The sequence below is a fragment of the Lemur catta genome, chromosome 10, assembly GCF_020740605.2.
Source record: "Lemur catta isolate mLemCat1 chromosome 10, mLemCat1.pri, whole genome shotgun sequence".
Taxonomy (NCBI): domain Eukaryota; kingdom Metazoa; phylum Chordata; class Mammalia; order Primates; family Lemuridae; genus Lemur; species Lemur catta.
In genome coordinates, this window is record NC_059137.1 from 90,155,329 (window position 1) to 90,175,395 (window position 20,067).

General features: G+C 45.7%; 1 protein-coding gene across 3 annotated transcripts in view; it reads right to left on the reverse strand.

The window, feature by feature from the left end:
* Positions 1–10,072: 10,072 nt before the first annotated feature.
* Positions 10,073–20,067, reverse strand: part of AUH (AU RNA binding methylglutaconyl-CoA hydratase) — a 157,601-nt gene continuing 147,606 nt past the window's right edge. For 2 of the 3 annotated variants that reach the window (XM_045563779.1, XM_045563781.1), the window contains 3 exons: positions 16,025–16,212; positions 12,994–13,044; positions 11,867–12,594 (listed from right to left, as the gene is read on the reverse strand). In XM_045563779.1, coding sequence (XP_045419735.1) covers positions 12,445–12,594; positions 12,994–13,044; positions 16,025–16,212 — 389 coding nt within the window. In that variant the 3' untranslated portion in view covers positions 11,867–12,444. The other variant, XM_045563780.1, reaches the window with a different exon arrangement.

Genomic DNA, 20,067 nt, shown 5'->3' on the forward strand with positions numbered 1-20,067 from the left:
ATGTGTCATACCTTAAAATTATCAAGTCCATTTATGATAAACCCATGACCAATATCACACTGAATGGGGAAAAATTGAAACCATTCCCACTTAGAACCAGAACCAGACAGGGTTGCCCACTAACTCCACTTTTATTCAACATAGTGCTGGAAGCCCTTGCTAGAGCAATTAGACAAGAGAGGGGAATTAAGGGCGTCCAAACGGGGGCAGATGAGATCAAATTCTCACTCTTTGCCGATGATATGATATTATATCTAGAAAACCCCAAGGATTCAACCAACAGATTCCTAGAATTGATAAATGAATTCAGTAAAGTCTCAGGATACAAAATAAATACACACAAATCAGAGGCATTCATATATGCCGATAAGAGTCAAGCCGAAATTCAAATAAAAAATGCAATAACTTTTACAGTAGCCTCAAAGAAAATAAAATATCTAGGAAGATATTTAACAAAAAATATGAGAGACATATACAGGGAGAACTATGAAACACTAAGAAAAGAAATTATAGAATACGTAAACAGATGGAAAAATCTACCTTGCTCATGGATTGGTAGAATCAATATCATTAAAATGTCCATACTACCCAAAGTGATCTATAGAATTAATGCAATCCCTATCAAAGTATCATAATCATTCTTTACATATCTAGAAAAAAAATAATTCTACGCTTTGTATGGAACCAGAGAAGACCGCGTATAGCCAAAGCAATCTTAAGTAAAAAGAACAAACTGGGAGGTATCAGTCTACCAGACTTCAAGCTGTACTACAAGGCTATAGTAACCAAAACAACATGGTACTGGCACAAGAATAGAGATGTAGACCTTTGGAACAAGACTGAGAATCCAGAGATTAAACCATCCACATATGGTAATCTAATCTTTGACAAAACAGACAAAAATATACACTGGGGAAAAGAATCTCTTCAATAAATGGTGCTGGAAAAACTGGATAGCTACATGTAGAAGATTGAAACTAGATCCCTACCTCTCACCTCTCACAAAAATCAATTTAAGATGGGTGATAGACCTAAACCTAAGGCATGAAACCTTAAGAATTCTAGAAGAAGATGTTGGGAAGACCCTTTCAGACATTGGCCTAGGCAAAGAATTTTTGAAGAAGACCCCCAAAGCAATCACAGCAGCAACAATAATAAATAAATAGGATCTGATCAAATTAAAAAGCTTTTGCACAGCCAAGGAAACTATCATTACAGCAAATAGACAACCTAAGGAATGGGAGAAAATATTTGTTCTCTACACATCCGATAAAGGGCTGATAACAAGAATCTATTTAGAACTTAAAAAAATCAGCAAGAAAAAATCAAACAACCCCATCAATAAATGGGCAAAGGAAATAAACAGAAACTTTTCAAAAGAAGACAGAATAATGGCCAGCAAACACATAAAAAATGCTCAACATCTCTAATCATTAGAGAAATGCAAACCAAAACCACAATGAGATATCACCTAACCCCAGTGAGATTGGCTTCTACCAAAAAATCCCAAGGCAACAAATGCTGGCAAGGATGTGGAGAGACGGGAACACTCTTACACTGCTGGTGGGACTGCAAATTAGTGCAACCTCTGTGGAAAAGAATTTGGAGATACCTCAAGGAGCTAAAAATAGAAATACCATTCGATCCAGCAATAGCACTATTAGGCATCTACCCCAAAGAGCAAAAGACATTCTATAATAAAGACATCTGTACCCGAATGTTTATGGCAGCACAATTCACTATTGCAAGGATGTGGAAACAGCCCAAGTGTCTGGCAATTCATAAGTGGATTATTAAAATTTGGTATATGTATACAATGGAATATTACTCAATTATAAGAAATGACAGTGAACTAGCACCTCTTATGTTTTCCTGGATAGAGCTTCAGCCCATTATCTGGAGTGAGGTATCACAAGATCGGAAGAACAGGCTTCACACATACTCGCCGTCAAATTGGCACTGACTGGTCAACACTATGATGCTCACATAGTAGTAATATTCTCCAGGGATTAGGGGGTTGAGGGTGGTAAACTCACAACTAATGGACGCGGTGAGCATTGTAGAGGGGAAGTGAATGCCTCTAAACCTGGCTTGGGTGAGGCAAAGACATAAAAAGTAACCAAAATGTTTGTACCCTCATAATATCCTGAAATATATATTACAAAAAAAAAACAAAATAAAACACAAACACATTGTATTCTGTACAAAAAAAAAAAAAAACTTTCATGCTTCCAATGACACCATCAAGAACATGAAAAGATGACCTATAAAATAGGAGAAAAGATTGGCAAATCATGTATCTAATGAGGGATTGTATCCATGATACATAAAGAACACTTAAAACTCCACCGTAGAATGACAAATAACTTAATTAAAAATGAGGAAAGGGCTTGAATGGACATTTCTCCAAAGAGGAAATACAAATGGCCAACAAACATATGAACATGTGTTCAACATCTTTAGTCATTAGGGAACTGCAGATTGAAATCACACTAACATACCACTGCACACTCGCTACAATGGCTACAATCCAAAAAGTCAGTAACAAGTCTTGGTGAAGATGTGGAGACATTGAAACTTTCGTACATTGGTGATGGGATTGTAAAATGGTGCAGTTGGTTAGTTTTGCAGTTTCTCAAAAGGTAAACAAGGCTGTCGTGTGACCCAGTAATTCCATTTGTATTAATAGGAACACACAAGGGAAATGATGACACACATCCACACAAATACTTGTACACACATGGTCATAACGGCGTTATTTATAATAGCCCCAAATGGAAACAACCCAAATGTTCACCAGTTGGTGAGGGATAAACAACTGTGGCATGTACATACACGGGACATTGTCAATCACAGAAAGGAAAGAAGTATGACACCAGCTGCCCCATGGTTAAACCTTGACAATTTTGTGTGCAGTAAAAGAAAGGGCCAGACACAAAAGGCCACCTATTACATCATTCCGTTCATGTGCAATGTCCAGAAGAGGCAAATGCACAGAGACAGAGAGTAGATCAGCGGTTGCCAGGGGCTGGGGGGGGACGGGGGGAGCAATAGGAAGTGACCACTAACGAGTACAGGGCTTGTTTTTGGGACAATGAAAATATTCTGGAATTAGATAGTAGTCATGGTTGTACAACTCTGAATATACTAAAAAAACACCAAATTACACAATTTAAACAATGACTTTTATGGTACATGAATTATATCTAAAAAACTACAATCACCAAGGTGGCCTTTTCCCTCAATCCTGATTCTAGAGTCAAACCCAGGGTGCTGATCTGAAGTTACGGAGCAGAGTCCACGAACGCAGTACCTTTTCCAGGCCCAGCAGCTTTGGCAATCCCCACTCTCAGGCTTGATGCAGAGACAAGACGAGGTCTCTTTCACAGCCGTGGCCACCACTCTGCATCTGCCGCAGGTCACAGAGCAAGAGCAATAGGGCTGCACCAGCCCAGTGCCGAGACACAGCTCTTTTGTCTGGTTCCACAACCCCTATGCTATTCATCATGTTTACCTTTGAAGACTAGCTTATCCCTGGGGGAAACCGGATACAGTTTAAAATGTTAGGTCTGTCAAGTTTTTCAGGAAATTCAATATACGTGTCTTTATGTGCATATGCAAACATTGTTTAATGCACAGGAAGCATATGTGGGTGTATATAAACTGTAAGTCGGGGTAACTAGAGCAAGCACGGGGGCTTGGAGTTTGAGGTGACCCGTGCATTCAAAGCCTGGCCCAATGGCAGGTGTGCTGAGGCCACGCCCAGTCACTGAACTCACAAGTCCCAGCACCACGGAGGGGCCGGCATAACACATGCTCCGCCAGGGTTTATAGAAGAGTGGTTTAACAGTCAATCACAAGGCACATCGCATATTCTTACAAAGACCAGAGGAAAAGAAAGTAACTCGTCAATGTTGTGTGCACCCCTGTGCCGATGCTAAGCAAGCAGCCAACAGAGCCACTGATAAGTACTAAAAATAAATATTCCAATCACAGCTCTCCAATAATTAGAATTTCTCTCCACCAAGTCAGATGTGGCTGTCATTTCCTGTCTCTTACTGCACATCACACATTTCTTGTGCTTATATTTTTAAAGCACTCAAATTGTGGTCGCATTCAAGCAAGTTCTAGGCATCATAAAAAGTGTGTTTCAGAACTCAAAAGAAATATTACTCAATGCAGGAGAGGCTATTAGGAATTTGAACTTCATCGCGCCTGCCAAACAGTTCTTCACTTTCTGTAAATTGCACAAAGGATTCATTCAGCACAGTTTGGAGGCTGAAAGTGAAAGTGACTCAGACGATTTTTGAAAAGGTCAAGAAAGTGCACTTGCCAATTTTCAAACTTCTCTGAAGTCTTTTCCTGTGAACATCCCCACTAAAACTATGCAGTCCCTGAGCTGCAACCTGATGACATGGTGACTTTACCATTTCTCTCTAAAGGTTTGGGTACGGACTCTGTGCAATGGGTTCACGAAAGACTGCGTTCAGAGGATGTTTTACACGTCAGTGTTTTTTTCAAATGCTTTAGGATAGACCGAACTGTTTAAAGGCACCTTGAGAGCAAGACGTGGGAATGCACTGAAGCCCAGGCAGGAAGCCTGCCCTGTTCCTCGCCCGGCCACAGCTCGTGGGGGCTGGGGTCCTCCGTCATCCCCTCTCTGATGGTGGTGGCGGCTGGTCAGCCACGTCAAACCCAACAGAGTGATGAGAAGTGGTTGCTTTCCTCAGGGCAATCCTTCCACCCTGGACTCCCAAACCGGAAACTGGTACACAAACATGGCATTCAAGCATGATAACAATTTTTCTTAAAATAGTAAAGAAACTAAAACTCCTTAAACTGTGAATTATCCCAAGGGCAGAAATAGTTAACTAGACACACCGCAGGCAGATACTTGTTTTCTTTGTCTCTTAAGACCCGACCGTCCAGTAACCAGTGTTTGTAACGAGACCCTACATTTTGCATCTACTAAGTCTGTGCCAGTGTTAGAGGGACGCTGACTGGTAACACTTGAGGGACAAGGACCACCCACATTGGAGGAGCTGTCCCCTGGCTCCGAGGCCCTGTCCGCGACTGCCCGCTTTCTGCTCCCACACTCCAAGAGGCAGGGCAGCTTGTGGACCTAGTCCTGAGCCCTGTGTCCCTGGACAACTGCGGAGCAGTGAGCTGGAGCCGGGAGAGTCCTGCATGGCTTCCTCCCCGCCAGTGGCAGCCTCTGAAAAATCCCAGTTTCAAACTGCAATTCCACTGGGGGCAGCTGCCGTGTCTCCCCGGCTTCCCTTTTCCAGGGTGAGCACTCCAAGCACTTGTACATGCCCCTGAAGTGGCCACAGTTGTGAGAACCACCTCCCTGTCCCAACTGGTCTCCCCTGAAACAGACAAAACCCCGCCACCACATTTGCATAAGATTTTACAAATTGTAAAGTACTTTGATGTAGACCGCATCCAATCTGAGCAGGTCCCTGCAGTGCTCACGAACAACTGTGGATTCCTTTACAAACCCAGACTGGTGTTAGAACCAGGCTGGAGGGGGTGAGGTGCTTCGCCCACGGTCTCACTGCTGGTTTCAGTGGAGCCCAAACTTGGCCAAAGACTCGTGCGTGCTTTCCAGAAAATGACAGTGATCTGTGACCACCTGGAGTTACAAAGCTGAGAACTGGACACAACACTCCAGGAGACTGACCAAGGCAGAACAAATGACACACCTGTCACCCTCCCCTAAACCACCTGGGATGCTCTTGACCCAGACGGAGCTCACCTCGCCTCCTTTCTGGTTAGTGTCGCTGTCCCACCGCGAGGCCCCAGACCTGCACTCCGGGGCGCTGGTTTTAGGTGGAGCCGAGCCGCAGGGTCATGCACTGATCACTGCAGCCTCTCGACAGACTCCGCGCGTGATTCCGTCACCCAGATGGCTCCCTGCACTCGACGGTGTGGTCAGCAAACACCAGGAACGCAGCATGCTTGGTACGAGTCCTGCTGCTTCCGTCCTTTAAACTATAAATTGACAAACCCATCTCGTAAGGTTTTTGTTGACTATTAGGTGTGAAAACGTGTGTACGTGCAGAGGAGGTGCCCAGCGGGGCTGAGCGGCACACTGCCTGCCTGTGTCACCAGGTCACTGGCCAAGCACACTTTTCACCTCCTTCCAAGTCACAAGAAGGTCGATCAAAACGGCAAAGGGGAAAGCACGCTACTCCCTCTGGGTTGACGAAAACACACCTGTTAGCAGTCTTTGTTTATGCGCTCTGGTTGTTTTCAAGCTCAACGGTGACAAAAAGGTCAGTGGCTCTAGGTTCAAGCCCTGCCTCCACCACGCACCTGCTCCTTCCCTGTGCCGTGCGTGGGAGGAGCCTCGGCACCTGTTCTCTTGGAGGAGGGACCGCTCCGTGAGACTCTGCGAGGCACCTGGCAGGCATTAAGGGCTTCGTGAGTGTTAGTGATTATCATCATGGCAGTACACAGCCCTTATTCTCTCATCTCACTCACAGGGTGTTTACATGTTCCTTTAAATCAAAACACACCATATGATACTGTGTTTTCTATGTAGGACTTGAAAAGGGACTGACACGCTGCTTGCGAGGAGCTCACTCTGCTGCCCGCCGGGGAACTGTCAGCGCGGAGGGGCCGTCTCCCTCCCGGCTGCCTTTCGGCACACCGGTGCCCCCAGGGCTGGGCCTGAATCACACGGGGTGCGCTTCTTGGTCTGTCCTTGGCATCTCTTATTTTCCCTGTCGGGCTCCCGGTTCCCTCACGCTGCCCTGAGAACCATTGTGACACACACTGCAAACCAAGTCATTTCTTAGGCGCTCTCCTTCTAAGGGGTAGCTGCATTTTTGAAGGTTCTCGGAGACAATGACTATGAAAATCCACAGGAAGGCATTTGAAAGTGACTTGTAGGGCCTGAGACACAGACACATCTGGATCAGAGGGTTTGGTACCCCTCCTTCCCCAAATTAGAGTCTGTATCCTGCTTCATCTATGCAGAAAAGTGGCTCTTAATTTATGTTACAAAATATTAGCTACTAATAAATTTAAAATGCTATATGTATTATTTCTTTTGTGACAATATATACCATATATAGTTATTCTTTAATATGAGAAAATGTTTATTGGGTTTTTTTTTTTTTTTTGAGACACAGTCTCACTCTGTTGCCAGGGCTAGAGTGCAGTGACATCATCATAGCTCACTGCAACTCCTGGGCTTGAGCGGTCCTCTTGCCTCAGCCTCCCGAGTAGCTGGGACGGCAGGCATGCGCCACCATGCCCGGCTAGTTTTTTCTATTTTTAGTAGAGATGGGGTCTCTCTCTTGCTCAGGCTGGTCTTGAGCTCCTGACTTCAAGCCATCCTCCCGACTTGGCCTCCCCGTGTGCTGGGATTACAGGTGTGAGCCTGTGAGCCACTTCGCCTGGTCTAATTGCTATTTTGATAAAATCCAATAAATAGTGACTTACATATATATTAGTATTTAGACAAATAATGGTGTGATTATTTTAAAATGTCTGCCTGCCAGGATCTTTGGACCCCAAACTATGAGCAATATGGGGCATATCACTAAAAGTGGAAGTTCAGGTCACATGAGGAAAAGGTCAGTGGCCAGCTGCAACAAGCCCGATGCAGACAGTCCCACGTTGATGCCCCGTGACCCTGGCCCACACAGAGCACTCTTCTAAGGCTGCTTGAAAGGCGATGCCTGTGACAAGCTAGTTCTTTGATAGCTGGACGAGAACAAAACACGATGACTTGATTGATGGGAAAACCAGATCCATTATTACTGAAACCAAACCAAACCGAACTTGAAATGATGCTCTAATCACAGAAAATCTGACTCTTGCCTCAGAACTTCAGTAACTTAGAGACTTCTTTTCCTTTTATAGATAAATTATAAAGTAATCAGCGTTAAATTACTTCAGAGTCAGGAGGCCTCATGCTCTGAGATGAAGCAACCTGTTCTTCCCTCTTTAGTTCGCCTTCACCCTGGGAATGAGGACCACGCCTGACCAGCGATCCGCCTCTCTGAGGGCCGGCTGTGAGCTAAGTGGGCCGCACGGAAGTGCCCACTGCAACCCCAGCTGGATGCACCAACACTGCTGAGAAGCAAGAAGGGAGGTGGCCCTCCCCTAGTGGCATGGCCCCTGCCAGAGCACCGGCCAGGCCACCTGACCTGGGGAGTACAGAGACGGCTCCTCAGAAAGACTGCTCTGCTGAACAGAAATCAAGAGAAAGGCAAACATTGATACGGAGAACTGGATACGTTTCTCGTGCTATAATATGTGAAGTCTGCAACATTTGAAATCACTGCAGGACTTTGCTTTCGGGCACACTCCAGTGACTTAATCAGCTTGTAAGGAAATTAAATGGTGCTCATTCAGTAACAGTAGACTGGACTATGAATCCACGTTAAGAGAGAGAAATTATTTAGCACACTCTCAATTTTTTTTTTCCTGTTAACACAATTATTTTCTTCCAAGTTAAAAAGGAAGTTGCATTTGGCATGTCATGGACAGGACAAAATGGCCCTGAATCCTTTCAAGGACTAGGGAAACAAGCACCAGAACTTCACGAGCAAGTTACCGCGCGTGGAACGGACAGCTCGGCCACTGTGCCGGTGAGCGCTGTGCAAGCCCGGAGGGCCTGGTGTGAATTGCACCGGGCGCCTTCGCACCGGGCCCCTTCGCACCGGGCCCCCTTCACACCGGGCGCCTTCGCACCGGGCCCCCTTCACACCGGGTGCCTTCACACCCGGCCCCCTTCACACCGGGCCCCTTCACACCGGGGCCCCTTCACACCCGGCCCCCTTCACACCGGGCCCCTTCACACCCGGCCCCTTCACACCGGGCCCCTTCGCACCGGGCCCCTTCACACCAGGCCCCCTTCACACCGGGCCCCTTCACACCGGGCCCCTTCGCACCAGGCCCCCTTCACACCGGGCCCCTTCACACCGGGCCCCTTCGCACCGGGCCCCTTCACACCAGGCCCCCTTCACACCGGGCCCCTTCACACCCGGCCCCCTTCGCACCGGGCCCCTTCACACCCGGCCCCCTTCACACCGGGCCCCTTCACACCCGGCCCCTTCACACCGGGCCCCTTCGCACCGGGCCCCTTCGCACCGGGCCCCTTCACACCAGGCCCCCTTCACACCGGGCCCCTTCACACCGGGCCCCTTCGCACCGGGCCCCTTCACACCGGCCCCCTTCGCACCGGGCCCCTTCGCACCGGGCCCCTTCGCACCGGGTCCCTTCGCACCGGGCCCGCGGGGCCTCGCACCCGAGGCGAGGAGGAGCACCGCGCACCCTCGGCGGCGACAGCGAAGCCGCCTCCCAGCTTTGTCAGGATAAACACCAGCTGACGGCCAGTCCACGCTCGCCTCTTTTAAGAATTTCAGAAGAGAGGTTGAGTTCAAATTCCCAAATTAAAAAAGTTTCAGGATTTTAAAAATTACAAGTCTATATTTTTTCAAACAGCAATGAAGTTACTGTTGTGAGGACATAAACCCACGATAAAATGGGCCGCTCTCCCGTGCGCTGCCGTTTGCGGGGAGCCCTCCGGGCTGCGTCTGGCCCGCGCTGCGGGCGCTCAGGGCCGCCCTGTCCCCGCACTGCCAGCCTCAGACCCGGGCAAGCTCAGAAGGCAGTCCGGTTTGATACGACGAGTGGAAACTAAAGCTGTCTCGTTATTTCAGAACTTCATAATGTTCTCCTCACTTTTTCACAGTGAATTCTGCAGTTCCCGGTTCCCACAAGCTGCGCAGGGCTCCGCCCGGCCTGGGAGGGCAGGTGCAGGGCCGTCCCGTCCTCCCCTGCCCTCCCCTCGGCCCCCAGCGCAGCGGCTCCCACGCCCCGCCCCGGGCCACATGTTCCTGTCCCCCCTGCGGAAGGGCCTGGCCGGGAGGAGGTCTGGGGCGCAGCCCCGCGCCCGGCCTCCCGCGCCCTTCCCGGGGCAGCGCTTGGCCTCAGTGCTGCCACAGGACCACGGAAGGAGGTCCCCAACAGAAGCAGCAAGAAAACGTTGCTTCCTCCAAAATCCAACGTGCAATGATTTAGTCGATTCAAAAAGGATGGGGTAAGAGAAAAATTCCCAAGTTTTCTTTTCACTAGTTTTATTTATATTAGGTAGTTTTCACCCAGAATATCTATCAATTCATTTTTCAGGCTGAGAATTACGTATATGTGTCTGTTCATATGTATATAATCACTTAGAAACTTTATTTGGTATAACTTCACATTTTTGGTATATAGAAATAATTTTATTTTCTTAATGCAGCACAGTAGACATACAATCAGTATTATTCCTAGAGTGTGCAATATATAAATTATTCACCTTAAAAAATTAAGAACGAAAAGCCTCCTATGCAGGAAATATTTAAAAATGTATACCTAATTCTGAATCAGTTTTGACAATATACATTGCTAGCTTCACAAATCTGCATGGCTGTGACATTGACACATTTGAAGGAAGTGCATATGGGCCCATTCCAGACGCTTAATACACTATATGAATAATTCACTCTTCACTTTGGTCATTGAAACTCCATGTGCTGAGGCATATAGTGGATCTGAAAGAAATTTCCAGAAGCACATTTATTACATCGGCATTTGAAGCATTTCTGTCCCTTCTATTCTCCTTTATAGCGCGGGGGCCTTTTCTCTTTAAAAGCAAGAAGACCTTCAAGTCTGTCTTTCGTTGGAATGGTCTAAGAAAAACAAAATATTACATATATTAAAAAGTAAAAAACAATTGTAAAAGTTTATCAAATATTATCCAAGAAAACTACTTAGAAGCATTCTAAAATTTTGAAATCTACTAATCACTTAAACAATTCTAATTGTATAACCAAATTGACCATTTTACACCAAATGTTTTTTTCATTTCAAATATACTTTTAAAAAATTAAGACTATTTTTAAGAGCAATTTAGGTTTATGAAAAAATTGAGCAGAAAGTAGAGTTCCCATATACTCCCTCAAACCCTGCTCCAGTTTCCCCTATTATCAACACCTTGCGTCTGTGTGGTACATTTGTTACAAGTGATGAACTAACACGTTATCGTTCACTAAAGCCCACAGTGGCGGTCAGTGCTCGCTCTCCATGGTGGTGTTCCACGGCTTTTGACAAATGCATGATGTCATGCATCCACCATTACAGCACCACACAGAATGGTTCACTGCCCTAAATATCCCTTGTGTGCCACCTTTCATCCCCGAACCCCACCAAAACCAGTTTTGTCTTTTCCAGAGTGTCAGTGAATTGGAATCATATTGCATGTGGCCCTTTTCAGATTGAATTCGTTCACTAAGCAACAGGCACTGAAGTTCCTTTACATTTTTGTGGCTTGACAGTGCATATCTTTTTATCACTGAATAATATTCCACTGTATAGATGTATCACACTTCATCGTGTCACCTACTAAAGGACATTGTGGTTGCTTCCAAGTTTTGGCAATTATGAATAAAGCTTAATGTGCAGGTTTCTGTGTGGACATAGGTTTTCAGCTCATTTGGATAGATACCAAATCCACACCGACAAAAGACGGGATAAGCCTGGAGAGACAGCTACAGCACAAACGGCACTGATGTGGTTGCTCTAAGAGTTTTCTCGATTATGTAGACGAGGCCATTCGTCTGTGGAACAGAATCAATCGTAAGACCTTATAACTGTCAAACAGCAGAAACAACTAACGCCACCACCCCCGGAAGTACTGCAGCGGGCATGAGGGTAATCTTGCCCAGTGACACGCAATCCATTTGAATGACACACAAGGTAAGCATCATTGGTGAGGGGGCATCCTCGTTGAATCTGTGGCTGTATCACATACCTGGGCATAACAAGCTTCTTCTATGGCTAACCCTGTTACTAAATCGACCTGAGGATAAAAGCATGATGCATTTTAGTAGAAATAACTTTTTAAAATATGGCACATTTAACATAAATTTAAATTGAATAACCCTATCCCAAAAGCACAGATTCCTTTGATGTAAGTAAATCACCAAGATGACCAACATGAGAGACTTAGAACCAGGCTTCCTGGGTTCAAATCCTGGCTCCTGCACTTCAGAGCTACGTAACCTTGGGAAAGTTATTTAACCTCTTTGTGCTTCAGAGAGGGATGTCTGAACAAAGGGCAGTTATAATGTTCACCAGATGAGGTACTGTGAATAGCAAATGAGTTAATACAGGTGAAGCATTTATAAAATACACACACACACACACACACACACACACACACACATAAAAAGCTTGGTACATAGTAACGGCTATATAAGGTGTTTGCTATTAGTGTTGTTGCTATTAAGTAAGTCAATCAAATACTTGCAAATTTATAAAACTACATTTATTGCTAATAAATTCGATCTCTTTTTACAGCTATGAAGCACAGCAAGATACAGTAGCTCCTAGGTCTGCAAGAAAGAAGCACTTTTCTTCAAAACACCCATAATTTAACCAAAATTAACAGCTGTAACTAAAAGCCCCAAGTAAATGGGTGTGTGTACCACGCCCTCCTCTGCCCGGGGCCTTCATTCTTCCAGAGTCATCTCCCTGGGTAACCTCAGGACACCCTGAAGATTTACCTGTCTGTGTCTCCCTGCAGAAAGCACACTGAGACATTAAAGGTGGAGAGAGCTAGAGTCAATTCTGAGCTAGGAGTTCTCCTTGGAATATTCTGTATAATACGACACTGATGGTACACTGATGGGGACACAGAATGAGCCCCCTTCTTTTTGATTTTCTATGAACTACTAGGCAATAAATGTGTCTATTAACAATGGGAAAGACAACGAGTATGTCACAAGCTGCAGGGCACGGGCAGATGTGGGCAACTACCCTAAGAAGGATGAATGACACAGCTAAAAGGAAGCTCAGCAGCTTTCGGTGGTAACAGCATTCAAACAGCTCTATTTCGAACATTAAAAAATAACATAGATGTCTAAACATGTTCATTTAAATTAAATCTCCACTATCCATTCCAAAAACAAACTTAAATACTAAGGAACTTACCTCCATCCCTTGATTAATTGCTAATTTTGCCACTCTCATTGCAACAGGTCCCTAAAATTCAAAATAAAGAAACACAGACTTTAATTACTATTTATGCAAATTATCTTGTCAATAGCAGTAAAATTCAGAAATTCCTATTGCTGGATTCATGGCACAGCCAACAACAGTTGTGTGACACTAGATGAAGATTTCTTCTCTGAGTCTTACAAGTTTTATTTTTTTTAATTTCAAAATACTATGGGGGTACAAATGTTTTTGGCTACGTGGACTGCTTTTGTGATGCTTGGGTCAGGGTCGTAAGTGTGCCCATCACCCAGATAGCGTTCCCTGTACCCGTTAGGTAGTTTTTCACCCACCTCCTCCTTCCCGCTCCCCGCTGCTTGATTGCCACTGAGTTTTACTTCCCTCTGTGCACATGCGTGCTCATTGGCAAGGTTTTAATTAAACAGCAATTATAACAACTGGGTGGCAACAGCAAGTTATTTAGATTCACAGTTCCTGTCACACCACAAACTGCCTCCCTGATGGCTGGCGGGCAGCACACTCCGCTTTCAGGCTTGCTACTTTTCAGCAACCCACCCTGGCAGCTCAGTAGGAGAAGGAAAAGGAGGTGGGCTTTGCACGACACCCACGAGGGGCTAGGACAAAAGCTCAGGCTGTTGCTACAGATCAAGCTGGGGCTCAGACAGCACCGACGTCAGACGTTGGCGCTTCATCGCCTCATCGTTTCTCCGTTACCGTCGGCAACTAACTGCAGCGACAGTGGACTAACACACACGTCCTCTAGGCAGTGCTCCTGCGTCGCCAATAAAGGCAGAGTCTGCGTAAGTCTTCCGGGGGGTGTGAGGGTCTGAGGGGCGCACGGGGTGTCCTCCGTGAGAAGGAAAACATGGCCTTCGTCTTGTGGACGCCAAACTCTTCCCAAACTACCCTATAGAGAGCCACAGTCCCTCAGATGGAATTTAGTTATCTGATGTTTTAAATTCCTAATGAGTGATGAAGGTGAATTCAGTGGCTTATTTTGGACTGAATGGTCTTTTGAATGAAAACACAAGGGAGGCTCTAAATAACAGGCACAGCAAAGGACTCTAAAAAGTGAATGGAGAAATGGGTGAATGGACGAAAAATGTCATTTTTTCCTATCTAGGGCTTTCTATTTTCAAAATTTGACCTATCTAAATTCTCTTCCTAAGTCACATGCTTAATCTTTTTCAGATGCCACAATTTTCCCAGGCTACAGTGTTCAGACAAGTGTCTCAGCTATAATTATTCCAAGCGCGATCTGTGTCTGTGGTCATACTAGCACCAGTGTTTTTCATGAGCATCAGCCCATTTCTAAAAACAGTGTGTTCCTCTCGAGGAGACTCTTTTCCGTTTTCACTGCCACGTGGTCGGGACGAGGAGCCTGCCCACGGCCCAGGGCACACGGGTGCCCATTCGCACCCTTCCTGCCCCGGGTGTGGGTCCCGTGTCTGGGGCGGGCCTGGGTTCTGCACGTCCAACACGCTCCCAGGAAATGCCCCAACAGCCAGTCCACAGACCACAGTTTGCAAAGCAAAAACCATGGGGAAAAAACAGGAAAATTTTAAATGCTATTAGAGATAATACTCAATTTAATTAGTTTTCCCTTTAAAACATAAAACCAATGCCCCTTCTTCCTTACAAACCTCTTTTCTCAGGGAAATGGAGTAACATATAATACAGATATCACCCCAAAATACTACTTTTACAGAAGCTTTCTGATTATTTGAAAGAGTAACCATTCAATAACAAAGTAACGAATGTAAAAACAAAGATTATTCCACTCAAACTTCATTTGATAACTTGTGCATATAGTTTTACAGTCATACATTTTCTGAAGTCATTCAGTATCTCCTTATATATTTATTTGACCTGGAGAAAAATTAATTTTAACAAAGAATGTTCTCAGAGGATGAAAGGTGAGCAACGCATGCACAGAGACGGAGTCGAGGCTGGCTGACAGCGGGGCGGAACGCGGCGCCATGTCACACCCGTGGTGGGGCAGGGCGGGCGGAGAGGGCAGCGCCCGCTGCGGGGAGGGCCGCGGGGCATCGCTGGAGGGAGCATTCGTGTGGGGGCTGTATGTGCTTGTTTTGGAGGTGGATTTTATGACCTCTCCAAAGGGTTCCATGGCCCCAAAAGAGATTATGAATCCTGAGTTAAGTGATCCTAAGTTGGAGAAAACATTATTTGGACTCCAGAAATGGTTAAGAGGTTTATAAAACAAACTTCATTAGGGATAAAGAGGTATCACTAACTGCTTGTGTAGCAAAAGCCTCTTCCTCTTAAGTCTTGTAATCTGCAATTTCAAAAGGGATATATGAAAAGCACAGCTGAGAGAGTGACAGAACAAGAGTCCCTTGCAACAGGCCGCCGGTGGACGGTCACCAACAGCACTCATCAGCATGGTCACCCTGGAAGAAACGTGCTAGGTGTTCTGACTGTGAAGAAGTACAGAGGGGTTAAAACAGCACCTACAGCACCACAACACACACACACACACACACACACACACACACGGAGTGAGAGAAACAACTGCTGCTCCACGAGCAGCCAGCTCGAATGAAGTCATCGCAGTGAAAGCCCAATAGCCTGTGTTCTCCTCACTGATTAGAAAAGTGCATTTCAAAGTGTTTGACTTGGGGGTGGCCCAGTGTGACAGCCACCCCTCATTCTTCCTGTCATTGGGTATGGCTTAGGTTAGGACACTCAGTTGGTGAATGAATTAAAACAATTTGTTAGGACGTTGTGCCACATGTGACAAATGCTGTTCAAGTGACATCTTATCAAAGCGTGGACACCACATGTCCCTCACGGTATCCTCAAATCTCGACCTGGATCTGCAGGGCCTCGCGCTTATCTGGCATTCACATTGCTAGTTCCACAGGCCCCACACGTCCCTTCACTGGAAAGCGAGCCCAGGCCGTGCCGGGGACTCCAGGTGACTGTTGTTTAGTCAGCATGTTTTAAGCTGTTTAAAACGAGAAAAAGGAACTCCAGTCAGAAATACCTGAGGTAAAAACTCTCGTGCCAGGTCCAGAGCCTTTCTGTAGGCGGCGTCCCCCTCCTGGTTCTGCTCCAGGACGTGGCTGATCAGGCCCACTGCTTTGGCTTCTTGGCCATCGAGGACTCGTGCGGAGAAGATGAGCTCCTTGGCCAGGGACACTCCGATGGCACGCGGCAGTCGCTGTGTGCCCCCTGAGGGGGGGAGGAGAAAGAAGAGGCAGGTGATGATTGGAAACCTTTTAGTTTTAACACTCCAGTGTTTAATTTCTTCATGTATAAAGATAAACAAGGGCCAGAAGTTTCTATGTCAAAATAAGTAGCTGAGGCGGGAGATCACTTGAGTCCAGGAGTTTGAGGCTGCAGTGAGCTGTGACCAGGCCACTGTACTCCGGCCTGGGCAACAGAGTGAGACTCTATTTCCAAAAAAAAAAGTAGCTGGAAAACTACTTCAGAATAGAATCTCACTTCTTAATTCATTTATAAAACCAATAACACCAAGAAAGCACTTGAGAATCTTCCATCATTAAGTGATTTGACACTGATGATTACCTGCAGCGTAACTGGAGTGTCCCTGAACCCACGGTCACTACCACGGCAGGAGCCAGAAGGCGAACGGGGGTGGACGAGCAACGCCGCCCACTCAGTCCATTCACCAGAAATGCCGCCTTCCGCCACGCCGGGCATCTTTCTTTCAACTCAGACAAAACTTAACAAATTCTGAGAAATTCAACTCATATCCTTTTAAAGAATCCTTTATGGTGAATGAATTGTAATTTTAGTTAAATAAATTTTTTTTTTGCTAACATTTATTAATAAATTTTTATTAAACTAATTTAGTAAAAATAAAACCAATTAAGCATGAGAATAGGCTCTGTCCTGGTAGTGTTTATTTTCTCAGTGCAAGTCATCATCATCTCCACCGGTTTCTGCTCTTTTGACGACACCGTCTCACACACAGACAGGCCCTCCTTCCAGCTGTCGGGGAAAACCCACTCAGTAGAGAGCCATGCATTTGGTTTTGACTTTGCCGCCTACTACTTTAGGGCCTTTGGGAATTGATCAGCTCTTCTGTGTCTCCAAGGGGACACAGTGGCATACTAGCATGATTTAGGGTAAACTTAGGTCAGAACAGTTACGTAGCAAAAGATGCCTATTTTGTTGAAGACTGAAGATCCATCTGTCTATTCACTACATGTCTTCTAATGTTATTAAATAGAAAGGTAGTAAAAGCCTAGCCTTAATTTCTACCAATATGAATATGAAAACAGCTGCAACGTTAGGATTTGTCTAAATCTTACCCTAAAACCAAGGCTGCTGGACTGCCAGGGCACTTGTCACCAAGTGTCAGAGGAGAAAAGCAAACTGATGGTGCCCTGTCCACACCAGCCCACAAGGTTTGAACTTCTACATTAGTCACCAACATTCAAAACTGGATGTGTGCTTTGATCCAAAAACCAATTTCTAGCTGGAAGTCAAGTGCCACTGTGCCTTTTAGACGGACTGCTAGACCCCCCATCTCCACCACTGCTACTGCAGTGCTGTTGATTCACAAGCTCCGTCCTTTAAAAGGAAAGTGACGTCATTTTTTGTGCACAGCTCTATGAAAAGTGGGAAAAAAATAAAGATCACAAATTTTAAGAAGGCATATTTCCCTTCAGTAATAAAGTATATTCCTACATATTTAACAAAGTGTGCCTGAGTTGGAAGAACAGAGCTTTAAGATGCTATTATTCAGCCTGAGCAAGAGTGAGACCCCGTCTCTACTAAAGATAGAAAGAAATTATCTGGCCAACTAAAAATATATATACAAAAAATTAGCCGGGCATGGTGGCTCATGCCTGTAGTCCCAGCTACTCGGGAGGCTGAGGCAGTAGGATCGCTTAAGCCCAGGAGTCTGAGGTTGCTGTGAGCTAGGCTGACGCCACGGCACTCACTCTAGCCCGGGCAACAGAGCGAGACTCTGTCTAAAAAAAAAAAAAAAAAAAAAAAAAGATGCTATTATTAAGCAAACTATATTAAGAACCATGTATAGTATTTATTAATAGAAAATATGGGTAATATTGATGGAAAAACAAAAAAATTCAGTGAATTGTAAAAAGACTGATATTTTCAATAGAGATTAAATATAATGAGTAATGCTTCTTTAAAATGCAGTTATTATTAAGTATTCAAATTGCTAAAGCAGTTGGAGATTGCTGAGTTTATAAGAGCATACACTTGACACAGCAGAAAATGTGTCTGAAAAGAATAAAGAAAGCACTGGCAAATTTAAATTTGACTGTAAACAATGATGCTGCTCAGTGTAGTAAAGATAGGTCTGAGAAATTATAGGACAAGCTGCATGGAAAGACGAGTTATTTGTGGTGTTTCCAGCAGCAGCTGATTAGAACATAAGTACAAATATAACCCAGATAACTATATTTACTCACAGAGCTGATGAGAATTTTGGTACCGGAGACTGAAAAGCTTAATGGGCATAGTATTCATGATAAGCACAACATCATGAAATGGCTCTTTTTTGTGTTCTGTGAAAAGTTCAACACAGATTCATCAAAACTAACAAATGTAATGCACATTGTTAATATCATACTTTGTATTCAACTGCAACATTCTGCAAGCCCACGAAGCCCCCGTTCACTGGTCGCATCGTTCCGTTTATTGCATCATTCCTCAGGAACGAGCACTTTGCAAACACGCAGTGAAGGAACGGTCAAGGAGGCAGCTGCCAAATCACAGAGCAGACCCGCTTTCCGGAGCCGAGTGCCATGCGGCTGGGCGCTCCTGCCCATTAGCTGCACGTCCAGCTCAAGACTGCTGCCGGAGGGGGTGGGATAGAACCGCAGCCCCCGCCTTTGTGACACCAGGGGCCCAGTCTGGGGAAGACCGTCTTGCCAAGGACAGGGCCACGGGGAGCGTCGCCGCAGGGGCTCCCTCGGATCATCAGGCGTTGGCTTCTCATGGGGAAGTGTGCAGCGGGGGTCGCGCTGCTGTGACGGACTGATGTCGCTACAGACCTGGCAGGGCGGGCACGGGGAGGGACGTGCGCGACGGGGAGCGGCTGTGGGTGCAGGCGGGGCTCCCCGCTCGCCTCCTGCTGCGCGCCCGGTTCCTGGCGGCTTCTGGCGGCCCAGGACCCGCACAGTCCTCGGACCAGGGTGGGGACCGCAGGGCTAGAGGCGTGCGCTGAAGAGAGCTTTGTGATCCATGAAAACAACGCACCACAGGACCCAAGGAAAACCCCTCAACTTGGCTCACTGCATGCAGGGACTTGGCATCTTGGGTGACATCACAAGCCATCTACTCAAGTACGTCATATGAATAAAACTGCACAGTATTTATCTTTTTGTGACTAAAACCTCACTTACAATGTCCTCAAGGCTGAGCCGCGCTGAGCACGTGTCAGACACGCGGCCTGTTTAGGCTGAATAACACTCCATGCAGGTGCAGACCCCGTCGTGCTTACCCAGCACCGCCCACGGACACCGGGGCTGCTCCCACCCTCTGCTACCGCCAATGACGCTGCCATGAGTATATGGATGTGCAAGTGTCTCTTCAAGACCAAGCTTTCAAATTTTGGGGGTATATACCCAGAAGTGGACTGCTGGATCATATAGGAATTCTCATTTTTTAAGACATCACTGTACTGGTTTCCACAGTGGCTGAACCATTTTACAGTCCCACCAACAGAGAACAAGGGTTCCTATTCCTCCACACCCTTGCCAACACTTGCTATTTGGTTTTGTTTTTTTTTTCTTTTTGGATAGTAGCCATCCTAATGGGTGTGAAGTGGTATCTTACAGTGACTAGTGATGCTGAGCCTCTTTTCCCTAATGACTAGTGACAACGAACAGTTGTTCATTGTCTTTATTGGCCATTCATATTATCTTCTTTAGAGAAATGTCTACTTAAAGTCCCTTGTCTATTTTTTTGTGTTGTTTGAGTTCTGTTTGTTGAGTTGTAGGAGTTCTTAATATATTCTGGATATCAATCCCTTATCAGATATATGATTTGCCAACATTTTCTCCCACTCCATCGGCTGCCTTTTTA